The sequence below is a fragment of the Mus pahari genome, chromosome 6, assembly GCF_900095145.1.
Source record: "Mus pahari chromosome 6, PAHARI_EIJ_v1.1, whole genome shotgun sequence".
Taxonomy (NCBI): Eukaryota; Metazoa; Chordata; class Mammalia; order Rodentia; family Muridae; genus Mus; species Mus pahari.
This window is the reverse complement of record NC_034595.1, coordinates 99,934,194-99,949,703: the sequence shown is the minus strand read 5'-3', so window position 1 is coordinate 99,949,703 and position 15,510 is coordinate 99,934,194. Positions and strand designations below refer to the sequence as shown.

The 15,510-nt window shown below is 54.0% G+C and overlaps 1 protein-coding gene across 1 annotated transcript in view; it reads left to right on the top strand.

Annotated features, from left to right (window-relative positions):
- The window catches only part of Pex14 (peroxisomal biogenesis factor 14), a 137,107-nt gene extending 121,934 nt beyond the window's left edge, over positions 1–15,173 (top strand). Inside the window, exons 5-9 of the mRNA XM_021200296.2 lie at positions 5,091–5,176; positions 8,061–8,163; positions 9,358–9,455; positions 12,171–12,262; positions 13,919–15,173. Coding sequence (XP_021055955.1) covers positions 5,091–5,176; positions 8,061–8,163; positions 9,358–9,455; positions 12,171–12,262; positions 13,919–14,372 — 833 coding nt within the window. The 3' untranslated portion in view covers positions 14,373–15,173. The remainder of the gene's footprint in view (positions 1–5,090; positions 5,177–8,060; positions 8,164–9,357; positions 9,456–12,170; positions 12,263–13,918) is intronic.
- Positions 15,174–15,510: the final 337 nt, after the last annotated feature.

The following is a 15,510-nucleotide window of genomic DNA, read 5'->3' as shown; positions in this document are numbered from 1 at the left end:
GCCTGCACTGCACCTAATTTCAGAGTTCATTGTTCTTTGGCTGTGACGAGGGTGTGGATATACTACTTACTCTCTGTCCTTCGTGCCTAAAGAGGGCATTGCTGGCAACATCACGGCCCATGAAAAACAGAAAAGATCGTCTCGCTGGAAGTACATGTGACGCCAAGCCTGGGATCTGTTGGCTGTGATTGCTGCTTGGCAACTTAGTATTAAGGTTCTTTGCCTTCATATGTGACATAACACACCCAGTATATAATAAGCTACCAGAAATCAGCTTCATGAAGAAGGGCTAAAATTGAACTGTCTGAGCCGCTTACTTCTTGTGCATACAAGAGCTTTGCTATCCTGCATCTAGGTCTTGGCCTCTAGGTTCAAGTCTCTGAAGTCTCTGTCTGTCCATGTTGCCAGCCACAGCCAGGTGCTTCTGGGCGCCTTGTGCTGTAGCCCAGCCTGGCTTAGCTTGGCCTGCAGTAAGTGCCTCCAGTTGCTGTCTGTACAAAAGACCCAGCGACTGCACTGTGGCAGGTGCTGATTTGTGGACTGGCTTTTGTCCAGGACCCTACTGAGTGAGCCTGTCTTGCCATTTAATTTTCAGGGTCTGAGTGGAGCTGGCGGGCTGCTTTGAGGAGCTAGGCCACCACCGTAGAATCACAGCTCCAGTCTTGATGATCAAGGAGGGAAGCGCCCATGTCTTGCTGATGTCTGCTACCACCCTGCCCTGTGCTTGGGCCCCCAGCCTCCCTAGGGCAGTCACTGGAGTCTAGTGTCTCAGCAGGATGATCACAGGTCCAGGGCTGTTGCTGAGAGCCATACTTCTCAGCTCGATTGTCGTACCTGCAGTCCTACATGCCCTCCTGCCGCTCTTTGTCTGTTTTCATGGTGTGCTCAGAGGCTGTCTCTGTTGATGGAGATACAGTGCAAGAAACGACCTGTGGTTTTGTTGGTGTTCAGAGAATAGTTACAGAGCCTTGGAGATGTTGCCTTCCCCTGCCCCTCTCGCCCCTGTAACCAATGTCTCCACAACTGCCCCAATCCCGTGCCTTTATGCTGGAGAGTTCTACACAGCCCTCAGTGCCCAGGCTGCTTCTCCAAGGGCCTGGGAGACTACAGGGGTGCCTTCTAGTCATGGCAGTTTGTCCCCTGCCAAGTCTTTTTGGAGGAGGAATTTGAAGCAGGGTTTTTCTGTGTAACGCTGGCTGCCCTAGAACTTGCTGTATAGACCAGGCTGGCCTCAGACTCAGAGATCCACCTGCTTTTGCCTCCCCAGTGCTCCACCACAGCCTAGCTCCTGCCGTGTCTCAGAGCTGCAGCCCCAGAGATGCTCAGGTGCTGTCCCGCGTTTTCACAAAGCCATCAGGGCTGTGGTGTTGGTGGAGCCCTCCATGCCACCACTGGGGTGATGGAGCCTTGAGGGAAGAGGTACCAAGACCAGAGCTGAGAGATGCAGGGTGCTCTTGCTCACGCAGGCTGCTGGCTGTTCACTCTCACGTTTGTCATGTAGCCCAGGCTACCTTCCAACTTGTGGTCCCCCTGCCTTAGCCTCCTAAATACTGGGATTATAGGTGTGACTACCTGGTAGGTGTGCAGCTTTTTAAAAAAGATTTATTATTACTTTTAAGTGGTGTGTGTGTGTGTGTGTGTGTGTGTGTGTGTGTGTGTGTGTATGTGTGTGTGTTAGTGCACTGTGTGTATTAGTGCAGTGTGTGTGTGTGTGTGTGTGTGTGTATTAGTGCAATGTCCTCAGAGGCCAAAGGCATCAGATCCCCTGGACCTGCAGTCACAGACAGTTGTAAGCTGCCACACAGATGCTGGGAACCAAACTCATGTCCTCTGGAAGAACAGCAAGGACTCAATGCTGAGCCATCCTTCCAGCCCCAGTTGGATAGCTTACTTGGGCCAAGAAGCTGGCTCAGTTGGGTGCAGGCTCTTGCCACCAAGCCTGATGACCCAAGTTTAATCCCTGGGACCCACGTGGCAAGAGGAGATAGTGACTCGGGAAGTTGTCCCTGCATCCACTCGTGTTCATTCATCCCTTATTCATATGAATAAATGAATAAATGCAGCAATTTTCGCAGAAGCTTTGCATCTCCCTTCCGTTCCTTCCCAACTGGAGCCGGCAAGTTGCTGGCCCTGTAGTTGCTTCCATACACAGGAGTGCGGTGAGGAGAGTCCAATGCACTCAGGAAAGCCTGTTTGTTCTCAGAGTGGGCTGCGGGCAGGAGGCAGATGGTGGGAACTGAGGAGTGAGCCAGTGTGAGGGCTTGAATGGATCCTCTTACCCTTGAAGCCGTGCAGTGTTAAAGGCTTTTGCATCTGAGTTTTTCCTCTCTTCATTTTGCCGCAGACAGAATTGTATCACACATCTCTAAAACGAGTAAAATGGCATTTCAGCTTCTAGTCTTTATAGACTCTCTGAACTTTAGGAAAGATCATTCTGGTCCCTTTTCATTAATAATGAAAACCAGGGGGCAATAAAATGTTCTTAACGCGAGCCTGGCAGGAATGCAGCGGCAGTGAGGGTGAAGGGTGAGCCGGCAGGGAACTACAGGTGTTTCTCGGGCCTGGGGAGAGCAGAGTCCTGCGTGGGGGACAGATGTGCAGGGCCCGAGCTCCCAGGATCTCAAGCTCTGGTGGCTGTGTGGCCTCAGGGTCTCGATGTCAGCAGAAAGAGTCTGCGCTTGTCCAAGCATGGGAGGTGTGTGCGTGGAAGCAGCTGATTCAGCAAGCTTGGGGTCTGGTCGAGTTTTCAGCGTGGTACAATTGCCTTCTTATAGGATAGTCAGCGGCCAGTGGCCATTTGAGAGTTAAGGTGAATGTGGCTTGCTGATTGCTGCACCTAGGGAAGGTGCTCTCGAGGGACATGTCCCTCCATGTGGGGGGTCACTCTTTCACCACGGGTTTCTCCTAAGATGGACTTGTACTTACTAGAGGTTGCACCTCACATCTGCCGTGAAGAGCAAAGCTTGGCTAACTTAGGAAGATGGAGCAACGGGAAGGTCCATGCAGGGCAGAGGCCTTGCATGCCAGGCTCCAGCTGAGAGCCTCACCCACCTCAGAAGTCTCAGAGCCGAGTCTGGAGGAAAGGGAGGTTGCAGCACACAGGAATGTCCCCCAGCAGGCAAGGGCGTCCTTGATGGCCACAGACTCACGGCCTCTCCTCTGTGCCCGAAGCCCACCACTAAGCCTGCTCCTCTCCTTGGGTTTTGAGACAGCAGACGGTGGTGAGTCCCTCGGTGAGCTTGCAGGCACAGGTAGAGAGGGAAGGACGGGGCAGGAGAGCTCTCCAAAGCACCGAAGCTGGAAACCAGTGGTAGTTACGGTGCCTTCTGAGAGTTCCCACAGTGCCCCGTCCCTCCTTCTCCCACACTCACCTTTGGAGAAAGGCAGCTTTTCTTGCAGCAGAGCCTGTCGAGCATCTTGTAGACAATTTTTCCACTGACACAGTACCTTGTTTCATCCATGCCTGCCAAGAGTGCCCACCATGGCCACTGTCCTTCCTCCTGGAAGATCCCCTGAGGGGAGGCAGACTTGACTTCTGTTCCAGAGGCCTAGAGAGAACAGGCCAGATTACATACCCAAAGCCCCTGGTGAACTGATTGTGGGAGGGTAGACCCCTCCTCTCTTCTGCAGGTAGACTCTCATCTGCAACTGAGGGGATTTTTGCCCACAGGGACATGTCCCAGGGCAGTAGAAGCCTGAAACTGGGCCCTCTATGTACACAGCTGTTAGAGGTTTAATTTACAGATTAACAGTGATAAAACCTAACTATGCCAGTATGCTATATTACAAGGCATGCCCCACCCCCATTACATGGCTGATCTTGGCAGTCCAGCATATTTTTTTTCCTTACGGAGAACTTTCACTTTTTCCTCTTAAGGGAAACACTTGGCTTTTCTTAGACAGATCCAAATTATCAGTGACTCTGCCCTTATGCTTTGAGGCCACTGTTAAGTGAAATAAGGCTCACTTAGACTGCAGTCTGAGAGAGAGCTGAGCTGGTGATCAGCATGTGATAGGCAAGTAGCACGTTGCTGTGGATGCGCGGTCCTGGGTGGGTCAGAGTGCATGGCTGAGATTCCATCCATCGTGCTACTTAGCGTGGTGTGCACTCCAAGGCCTGTTTTTTCTGGAGGTTTTTTTTTGTTTGTTTGTTTTTTGTTTTGGTTTTTTTTTTGTTTGTTTTTTTTTGGTTTTTTTGGTTTTTCGAGACAGGGTTTCTCTGTATAGCTCTGGCTGTCCTGGAACTTACTTTGTAGACCAGGCTGGCCTCGAACTCAGAAATCCTCCTGCCTCTGCCTCCTGAGTGCTGGGTTTAAAGGTGTGTGCCACCACACCCGGCTTTCTGGAGTTTTCTCTACAGTTTTCAGAACACAGTTGGAGAAAGGAAACACAATAAATGCTGCACGGGCCTATATGTGCTGGTCGGTGTGAACTGGAGCCTGCCCTGCGGTGAGCATCAGACGCTCATTCCAGATCCTCAACCAAATGGCAAATTTAGAAGTTCTCCTTCTAAAGCTCCCTTGGCCTCTGATCTAGCCAGGCTGTGTTTGCCTCTGCAGCCCTTGGAAGGGCGTCCCCTCTGGGGCTTCCAGTGCCACTGTTGTGGGTGAGGGCGCCAGGCTCCTGGCCTGTCTTCCCCACCCCACCCACTCTGCCTCCAGGAGACAAGCCTTGGTCCTTGGCAGACTTGTGTCTTCATAGCCTAAGGAATGAGCAGAGCAGAGAGGCCTAGACCACATTGACCCCTGGTTTATCCTCTGTGTGGTGTGCGCACAGTAGCCTCTAGAATGATCCTTGTTCCTTGACCTCATGAGGCCAGGCCAAAGGTCCTTATATCCCCTCTGCCTTCTGAGCCCATGGCTGGGCACTAAGCTCACAGCTGGACACCTCCTCCCAGCATCTCACGGTCAGATCACTTCCATCTCAAGTGAGGCAGGCGGTTCTGGGACCTTGGAAAGAAGAGAGGGCAGAGCCGAGCCCTGATGTTCCGACGGTCACGTGCTCTCTACCGCTGTGTGTCTCCCTGGCTTGTCCACTGCGACACTCCTGGGCAGAGACCTGTTCTAGTTTCTTCTTCCTTTCTGCCGCAGGCCCTGGAGGCTCCCGATGGCGAGATTATGGTGCCTTGGCCATCATCATGGCAGGAATTGCATTTGGCTTTCACCAGCTGTACAAGGTAAGTGGCCTCCAAAGGTTATGCATCCTCCCTCCTCCCTCCTGGCCCCTGGCTTATTGACACAGGCACTCAGAGCACAGTGGCTGGGGTGGAAGCAGGGCACGGCAGGAGAGACGCGAGTACACACAGCACTGCTGCTTCCTCTTGCCACCCTGACCCCCACCCACAGCACGAATCGACAGCCGGCTGGCTCAGGTATTTAGAGTAGCGCCTGGCACCACTGAGACGCATGCACATTAGAGAAGCAGAGCAAACTCGTTCCAAGCTTGGACACCGGAGCCTAGCTGTGTGTGTTGAATCTGACTTTGTCCCAGAGTATACAGCTCCATCCATATGATGGGGCTGAGACAGATAGTCCGACTTTGCAGTGTTGTGAAAGTGTGCCTGCCCATATCAGTCGGCACTGCGAGTCCAATACTCAGTAAAGGAACAGAGGCGGTGCGCACCAGCAGAGGCTTTGATTTTAATGGGTTTGCCCAGCTGCTCCAGCAACATTCTGAGCACACTGAAGGCAGAGCAGGAGCGCAGGTCAGGAGTGTGAATGCATCTTCTCCGTATGATGGCTTCCAGCATCTGCAGAACTGGCCTCGGGGTTGCAGTTAAGGCCAGGAGTCAGTCTTGGAATAGTGCTGGAGCAGTGTTGGCTCCCTGCCTGCTGGCACATGGGAAGCCCCGTAGATGCCCTTGTTCCACCCTGGTATTTACAACTGGCTCAGGAAGCAGCACACTTCTTGTTTTCTGCGGACTGTGGTAGCATCTGTATAAATGTGGGAGTTTCCCTAAGCCTTTTGAGTCAGCGAGCCCTCAAGAGTTCGTAGCTCAAGATGCTCACAGCAGAGCTAAAGTCACTGAACCAACATTTCCTCCCAATACCAGGAGAAAGGCCTGCCCTTGCTTTGGAGAAGCTAATCTACAAGATGCACAGTCTGGAAGGCCCCACTTAGGCCTGCTTACCCTGGAGAGAAGCCATGCTCTCCTGACGCCTCCCACTAACCCGGCCTGCATTTAGTGACTGTTTTTCTTGTCTTTTCTTTTTCTCTTTTTTCTTCTTTAAAGGACTCTACTGAATTCCTAGGCTTGCCATGTACCTTTGAGCACATGAAATGTGTTTAAACCTTAGATTCTTATTTTTTTACTTCCTACAATAGCTAATGACAGAGTTGTGGCAGAACATAACTCTTCAGGGTAGTGCCTGATGCCAAAATAAGAAATCCCTGTGCAGAAATTCAGAAGCAAAGTGTTACAGGCCTGGAACTTCCCCGCCCTGAGCCGCTGTGGAGCCCTGTGTGGGGCAGCCTTTCTCAGACCACTAGCTGCAGACAGGCACCAACACAGAGTTCACAAGTACCAGGGTCCTGTGAGCAGCTCACAATTGTCTCATCATAGTGGCGACCTGCCTCCCCAACCCCACAGAACAGGAGGTGTGGCACCTTGGTTCAAATGTGACACGGAGATTGTCATCTGTTTCCATGGAGTTCTGGCTACCAGCCTGTGTTTTACAAAGAAAGGAAACATTGAAATGTTGGTCACAATGGTGACATGTCTTAAGCATGTTAGTGGTATTCGTTAAGTTTAGAACAAGTGGAGCTGTCTTGCTTTGCACAAACAGACTTGGCCAGATCAGCAGCAGCAGCACTCCCCCTTCACGGGCTCTGGCCTCAGGGATGGGGGGCGCTGGTTATGCAGCTGAGAATTTCTTGACTTTTATACTTTGGAAGCGTCAGGCTGCAGTTGATGAGTTTCGCTCAGTTGTGGGTAATAACTCACACTGTGGCTGCAAAGCACTTTGCGAAATAGGAACTGCTTCTGTGCATATGCTAAATGATGAGCTCACTCTGAGCCTCTCCTGAAATGAGTTCTCCCACAAACCCCTGAGAGACCTGCTTCTCTTCCCTACTATAGAGCCAGCCAGCAGTGGAGACCAGTCCCTCCTTTTCCCTGTCGGGGACCCTAAGTTCCCTCTGGCAGCACCTGCTGGGCTCCCGTGCTTAGCTATGCTCTAGGGTTGATGGGGACCTAACAACTCTACCTCCAGCCCTTGTCGTCCATCCACGTCCCAAGCCCTACAGGTGTGCCCCTGCTTTCCTAATGGAGAGGCTGGTTCCAGGGACCCTTGTTTGGTGGCTCTGCAGTCACCAGCTTTGGCTTTCTGTGTCCCCTGGGGCAGTTTCTCCTCTGCCCCACCTCTGGGTTCTGGGAGGACACAGGCTGTTGGCTCTTTCTGTGAAGGATGCACCTCCTGCTGTAGTATGCTCCCCATGGGCATGCCTTATCCCATCATGGAAGATGAACGAGCCCGGACGTCTGTTGATTTTCCTCTGGTTTCTCCAGTAATGCTGTGTTTACTCAAATCTAATACTGTTTCCGGATGGCTGAGGCGGTTTGTTTCCTTCGCAGAATTGAAGTGTGAAAGATTCAGAAAGGGTGCAGTGAGAAGCTGCCTGGCTCTCCTCCCCAGGAGCCACCAGTAGGGTCAGTTTCTGGTACATCCTTCTGCAGTCTCTGCTTAGAACTTCTGAAATAGAACTTAAAAGCCTCACAGGAATGTGAGGTATCTAAGGAAAGTAAGAGAAAGTAATAAGGCCTCCCTCACCCAGGGAGGTAGGCCTTCCCAAGGCTGGGGAGTTAGCTCAGAGAGCTGCCTGCCCCCTTCCCCAACCCCAGCCACAGCCCAGGCTCATTTCCTTCTGGTCTTGGTCCTTGTTGGGGTGGAAGTTCTTACCAGGCCGGGTGTCAGTCTCGTAACTTTTTCAAGCACTTTGTTTCTAGTATAGAGAGTGCAGATCTCCTGTGGAGTGACCTGCAGAAGATGAGGGCAAGCAGGGCGGTGGGATCTGATGAGAGACTGGTGTTGGCCACCTCCTCACCTGACCACTTCTTGCAGAAGTACCTGCTGCCCCTCATCCTGGGAGGCCGAGAGGACAGGAAGCAGCTGGAGAGGATGGCAGCGAGTCTCTCGGAACTGAGTGGCACCGTGGCCCAGACAGGTAAAGATTAATGACTCCATCAAGTCACCCCTCAAAGCGGCCTAACGCAGCCCCTTCTCGGCCCCTCCCTCTCCCTCGTCTCCACTCTGTGGTGACTTCATTTATCTGCTCTGAGAATCTGTTCACATTTGCAAATGAAGCCGCCGTCATTTCGGTTTAATTTGAAATTGCTTGTTTACTGTCGGCGCGGCCTCAATTAATTATGTTTTTACGGAAAGGCTCCCAACCTCAGAATATTAATAAGGGGAATAAAATGACAGCCTTTCTAAGGGCTGTAAAGTTCATTTTTAATTTCTGCTTCTATGAGGTTTTTCAGGGGGTTTTCAGTGATTGTTTTCCCCCTTCCCTCGAAGAATCCGATGCAGGGTCAAGAGAGTCTGTAATTACTGTGGCTCCCGGGACCCCTGCCACCTCCCCTGTTATCGACTCCACACGGTGGCACTCAGTACCTGCTGCCCCAGTGATGGCCCAGATTAGCTGAGACCTGTTGTGGCAGAGGTGGCTCTTTTCCTTATGAACTTGTTTACTAAGTAGGAGCTGGGAATCTAAACCTCAAGGCAGGCAAGAGAGCCACCTGTCCCAGGCAGGAGGCTCTGTCCCTCACTGGCACCTGTGCAGATCTGTCTGGACTCCTCTAGCTCATCTGTCCCATGAACCATTGCTCTCCTAGGAATCAGGAACAGGGTAGTCACAGGCCTCAACAGGTCACATGGTGGTGGGGCCTTGGCGCATCCTCAGCGGGGTAGGGAGTGGGAGAGACGGCCGCAGGTGGGACTTGTAGTCTCCCATTCCTGGATAAGGGAGACCTGAGCCTCAACTCTCCTGGAACTGAAGCTACCCTTGAGCACCCAAGGCCTCGGAGACCAATGAGATGAATGATCAGAGCATTCTGGGAGCAGGAGAGCCAGGCACGGCACGGCACAGCCGGCATAATTAGAGGGGAGAGGTTTTGAACGGATACACTGTTGACCACAGACAAGCACACAATGGAAAGATGAAGTAGAAACACCAGAGGTTACACAGGGAGCGGGTGGCTCACCCCAGGCACAGATAAATTATCTGGGTGTGGGGGCAGGGGCCTGCAGATACATTCCACGGAGCCGAGCAGAGCAGGGAGGGGAGCAGCTTGCAGGTGTGTGGGCGAGGAGGGAACCTTGGGCACTGGCTTACCAGACATGACACTTTCTTCCCTAGTGACTCAGGTACAGACAACACTGGCCTCTGTTCAAGAGCTACTGAGACAGCAGCAGCAGAAGGTCCAGGAGCTAGCCCACGAGCTGGCCACTGCCAAGGTACTTTGGGCCCTTAGGTCCCCAGGCCAGGGTCTGTTCATTGAACTCTAAGCCTAATGACCCTCCACAACTGTATACCGTCTTCCGTGTGCCTGACCGTCCATTTTCAGTGTTCTGTCATAGGGTGACACCTAGGGTTGTCCCTGTCTGCCCCATTGAAGAAGGGGAGCAGGGGCACCACTGTATTAGTGTCGCACTCTAACAGCAAGAACAACCTTCTTAGTCTCCATGCCACCTCCTGCTGATGAACCTTTGGTGACAGGCACGCCCCTACAGGCTGCGGTGTAGGTCACAGCCAGGCCAAGGAGAAGTGCACCATGGGTCATTTCCTAGACCACACTCTACCTAAGGTGTGGGGCTCACTTGCAATGGGGTCAGATGATCTGGAAGGAAGTGGAGCCAGCTAAGGTTGACTGCCCAGATCTGAAGCAGCCTGCTCAGCAGCAGGCAGAGGGGTCAACCCTCAGCCCCCATTTGCTAGCACAGTTACCTACCTGCAATTACCCCATTACCTACCACAGGGAGTCACTTACACCTTTGTGGGTCTTTGTAAACTGGAGCCGTGGCCAGTACCTACCTCGTTATACTTACTGTCACGTGCTTAAGATTAAGAGTGAGCTCAGGAGTCGGGTCCTTGCCTTTGGGTGAGACAGTATCATCCCCGAGACACCATCCTGTCAGGGTCTGAGTGGCAGCATCTATTGGCTCCATGGGCTCCTCTGTAGGTCCCCGGCAGAGCCGTGCCCAGGGCTGCCAACCCTCTGCAGCTGGACTGAGAACCCAGGCACCTGAACACCTTTGCACTTCTGGTAGAGCCTGGGTGGGGTGGGTCCATGTTGTGAGGAAGGTCCCCAAGAACCCCTCCAGCACCCATCCCATATCACTGCTGGACTGACTGGATGTGCCCTAGAGGCAGCTGTAAAGCAGGCAGGAAGGCAGCGCGGCCCCCACCTGATGGATCACCCAGATCTGTGGCCTACCAGTGGCCAGCAGCCATTCCGGAAATTGGAAAACCGTGTTCAGGCCCTGAGCTGAGATCAGGACCACATGTTGAGCTCTCGGGAAGGTGGGATGGCTGGTGTGGGGCCTGCTGTGGTCTGGAAATGTCCACAGTTGTCACACACAGCTCCTGCCCCATAGAACCTTTCCCTGCTCTCCCTGCTGAAGTGAGGCTCTGGCCTGGCACCCAGGGCTACAGTGTGTGAGGACTCCCGTTACCCTATAAACCAAAGACTCAAGCTATGTTTTCTCAGCTGTAATGTAAGTTTTTATATCTGCCTTCCAAACTCCTACTGGAGCACTGTAAAAAATGAAAAGAAGAGCTTTAAGTAATTAAAAACCTACATAAAACTGAAGCCTGTGAGTTTGCTACAACTGTTTTTTAAAGAGACTGGCTAAAAAGCCCCAGATGTCAGATTTTATTTCTAAATCCTGGCATCTGGCACCATGTGCGTTTGGAAATCTGAGTCCTTTGTGGCCAGTGAGTGGAAATCGCTCCCTTGTTAATGGGCTGCTGTAGCTTTCAAGGGCTCAGAGAAGCCACAACAGTGGCTCCCTGGCCTTGCTGTCTGGTGGTCTGTGGCACGAACCTATGGGGATGGGTGAGAGGGCAGTGGCCTGCTCCCTGCCCCTTCCCAGACTGCCCAGGTCTATCTTCCTGAGACTACAGCTGAGGACTTCCTTTCCACAGGGGTGTGCCCAGAGGGCTGTGTAGGCTGGCTTAGCGTCCTCACCTTGTATCAGAGGCCATGCTCAGGGAAGATCCAGGGATGTCCCCTCATGGGCCTAGCGAGAGCCTGGAGAGCTGACCCCTGCCTCTCAGGCCTGCACAGTCACAGACCACATGGCCACCCACAGCCCCAGCCTATGGACGACTGCGTGGCCTTTCCTCTTCACACCATAGGGTGTGGTTCTTGAGGGGTTAGTGATGGGAAGTATCCTGCACTCTGGGGATGAGGTTATGTCCTCCACTCCTTGACTTGTCCCTCACGGTGACTAAGGTTGGGTGGAGTGGTCCACAGGGGCTTTTGCTGACAGTGAGGTTTGGTTAGGGGCGTCCTCTGTGACCCTTGGGGAACCTCTGCAGATCTGAGGTCCCAGCCAGGAGCCAGAGATCCCGAGCAGCTTGGAGATGGCATTCAGGTGAGGCTGCCATCTTGGCCTGCTTCAAGGCAGGACTGGGGAGCTAGCGGGTGCTTAGGCCACTTCCGGACTGCCTCCCTGACTAGTTAGCGCTGGGACTGCTGCCCTAACTAGTTAGCGCTGGGTCTGCCGCCCTGACTAGTTGGCGCTGGGACTGCCGCCCTGACTGACTAGTTAGGCTGATTTCTTTGGGGAGATGTGGTGTCAGGGAGGGTCATTGTGAGGTGGCTTATGTCTGTTGGTGGTTGTTTTAATGGATGTTTCAAACATTAAGCAGCAGTGGAAGATTCTCATGGCTAGAGCAGCCCCTCCCGCTGTCCAAGCATAATATCACCTGCCACCACTACAAGCCGTCAGTGTCAGTGCGAGACAGAAGGACTTCTTTGCACCACCACATCCCCAGCCAGGGGTTGGGGACTGTTGTCATAGGGTGTTGTCACAGGCAGGCGTGACAGTGCAGAGTGTACACAGAGTACCTTGCAGCTGCTGCCCCAGCCAGGGCCCTTCTAAATCCCCCCACCCCAGACGCAGGCTGGCACCAGGCACCACTGTGACCCGTGTTCTGACCTACAGGCCACCACATCAACCAACTGGATCCTGGAGTCCCAGAATATTAATGAGCTCAAGTCGGAAATCAACTCCTTGAAAGGACTTCTTTTGAATCGGTAGGAAAGGAAGCTGAGAGCTCTCGCTTATCGAAGGTCAACCTGGTGGTGTTGGGGGCTTGTGGGCGGGCACAACAATCATGGGAGGGTCGGGACCCCTCACTGAGCTGGAAGATGAAGATCTTGAGGCGAACCTTAGGCACTCCTGTCTCCCCTCCTAAGGAGCTGGCGCTCCCACATCAGGGGATAGGATAGCATCCATAGTGTTGTGTTAAAAAAGAGGAAAAGAAGAAAAATGCTTGTCCAAGAGGTCAGCAGTGGGGCAGAGACAGGGCCTGCAGGCAGAGAACTGTCTGGTACATGACACCTACTGTCACAGTGCACCTGGAGGTGGCCACTCTTTCCAGGCAGCCTTGTCTCAGACAACATCACACTGAAGCCTACAGGGTGTGAGAGCCGCATCAGCAGACCAGCTCTGCCTCTCCGGAAGCTTCCTGGTGCTCCCTAGAATGGCAGTGCAGTGTTCACAGTGTTGACCTGGTTGAGGAGTGAGCAGACTTTAACGCGAGTGTCCTGGAAGCCTCTGTTTAGAAAGCTGGAGTAAACAGTCAGTCGGCCTGAGTGCACGCGAGTGGGCTCTGCCTGAAGGCATGAGTGTCTGTATGGCCAGGGACTTAGATGCTGTGAGGCAAGGCCTGCACAGCCAAGGCGGGCGTTGTAGGAGCAGCGAGGATGGGGTACCGCATGCTCCGAGGGGCCCAGGCTGGAGGGCTGGAGGAGCACACTTCCTAAGGTGAGGGAGGAGGGAGTGTCTCCATAACAGATGTGGCTGGTCAGGCAGGGCATGCAGATTGTCCTTAGAAGTCTTTGGCCTTCCAAACCTAGAAGACAGGTGTCTCTGTGGGTAGGGGACAGATGTAGGCCATCAGATGACTCTGAAACCAAGGAAACAGCAAACTGAGCTGCTTGTGTTTGTGTAGTGCAGGCCTGGATGGTGCGTGTGCCACCGGGTGGGCTCTGGGGTTGAAGGCTGACTGTGTGACCAGTGCTGGTAGGCGGCACAGCCCTGGGCAGGAACAGGACTTATCCTCTTGTCCTTTGCAGAAACAGGACTTAATGTCATAGAGCTGCATTTCTGAGCCATGACCATGCTGACCCAACTTCCCAGGTCTGTCCTGGAATGGGCTTCAGTCTGGCTGGCTGCTGGCTGAGGGCCCGGCAGAGCTGGCTTTTCCTTGGTCAAAGTTTGGGCTCAGAGTTCTGAATGATTCTGAGCCAGTGGCCAGGGTTCCCCACTGCTACCCTTGGCTGAGATTATGGGCGCATTAGCCAGGGGTTCTGGGTTCCCAGCCTCGGTCTCTTTTGCCTCCTTGTCCCTGTCTGGCCACAGGAGAGGAGTAGGGACAATGTTGAATGTGGGTGGGGCAACTCCAAAGTGTGTTGGGCCCCCAGCTGGCAGGCCAACAATTGCCAAGGTTGGTAGGTCCTGCCCCGAGGTGGGCGAGGCTGTGTTAGGGCATCAGGCAGCACAGGGCATTTTTGGTAGACACACTAGCTTGGCTGATGAGGCCTCCGGTGGGCCCTGCCTCGTGACCCTAGAGAAACTGCTGCCATCGCTTGAGTGTTTAGGATCAGGGACCAAGGGGTGTGTGACACTGGAGCCAGGAGCTGTCACCAACCTCTACCTGCTTCTCTTTTTTCCTTGTCCACTGCTAGGAGACAGTTCCCTCCTTCCCCGTCGGCCCCAAAGATCCCCTCCTGGCAGATCCCAGTGAAGTCTCCATCACCCTCCAGCCCTGCGGCCGTCAACCACCACAGCAGCAGTGACATCTCTCCTGTCAGCAACGAGTCTACGTCATCCTCTCCTGGGAAGGACAGCCACAGCCCGGAGGGCTCCACGGCCACATACCACCTGCTGGGTCCCCAGGAAGAGGGTGAAGGGGTACTAGATGTCAAGGGCCAGGTGAGGATGGAGGTGCAGGGTGAGGAGGAGAAGAGGGAGGACAAAGAGGATGAGGAGGATGAGGATGATGATGTGAGCCATGTGGATGAGGAGGACGTCCTTGGGGTGCAGAGGGAGGACCGACGGGGCGGTGACGGGCAGATCAATGAGCAGGTAGAGAAGCTGCGGCGGCCAGAAGGCGCCAGCAATGAGAGTGAGCGAGACTAGGGCTGGCACTTGGCCGCCCACCTTCCCAGTGCCCCAGGACATCAGAGGCAGGTGGGCAAGAGCTGCGGCTCTGCTTCCACAAGGGGACAGAAGCCCAGGTAGGGGTGGGGCCGCCCTTCAGTGCAGCAGCGTGGGCTGCGTTTCTGTTCACCAGCCTCCCAAATATGCCCCAGCCCCAGCCCCAGCCCCAGCAGCTCTGGCTGTCCACAAGCCAGGCAGAGGACTCGGGAGCTCTGCACTCAATGCCCCGCCGCCCCGCCCCCTCCCTGACAGGTGTCTTGTCGAGGTGTGTCCTCCGAGTATCTTGACCATCTGGCACCATGCATGGCCAGAGCTCATGTCACCTCCTGCCTCTGTCACCTCAGTGCAGGGGAACTACGGCCCCCTGTGGTCTTGCTGTCTCCCCACTGTGCCCTGGCCTGGCTTGTGGCTTCTTCTTTGCCCGTTCCAAAAGCCAGGGTCCTGGGCCTGCTCTTCATCTCGCGGGCCTCCTAGGACATGGCCTTCCACAGCCGGGTCCTGGCTGACAGACGCTGCTCTTGGGCACCTGTCCCCAGCCCACCTGCCCTGCAGTCCTCTGAACCACACAAGATGTCTCGCTTGCTGTGTCGTGGTTTAGCTCCTCGGTGGTGAGCGTGCTTCTCCCTCCTGGTGGAGCCAGGCAGCCAGGCCTTCCTGACCAATAGCCATGTCTGTCCTTCCCACTGAGAAACACATGTTCATTTATGTGATCATGTATAGATTTCAGAATATAAGATATGACTGTACATAATTGTAATAAATACGAGTTGCCATATTTAATTCCTGGCTCTGACCTCGTCTGCTAGCCCGTGCCTCGGAGGTGGGTCTCAGCTAAAGCTCCACCAGGTAACTAACAGAGCTGGACCTGAGGGACCTGTCAGAGGCACTCACCTACAACTGGAGGGCTCCTTCCTTGCGCTGGTGTCTGTGGAGGGCGACATTCCCCCGAGAGCAGGGGGGAAGGGACTCCTTACTGTATATAGACCTGGTGCTGCAGGATGAGCTGCCTTCCTTAAATGGATGCACATTCCCCAGGAGCCTGTCTGCTCTGCCGAGTCGCTCAAGCCCGCCCTGTCTCCCTTTAACCTTCACAGCGTGCTGAGCTGTGACCAGAAAG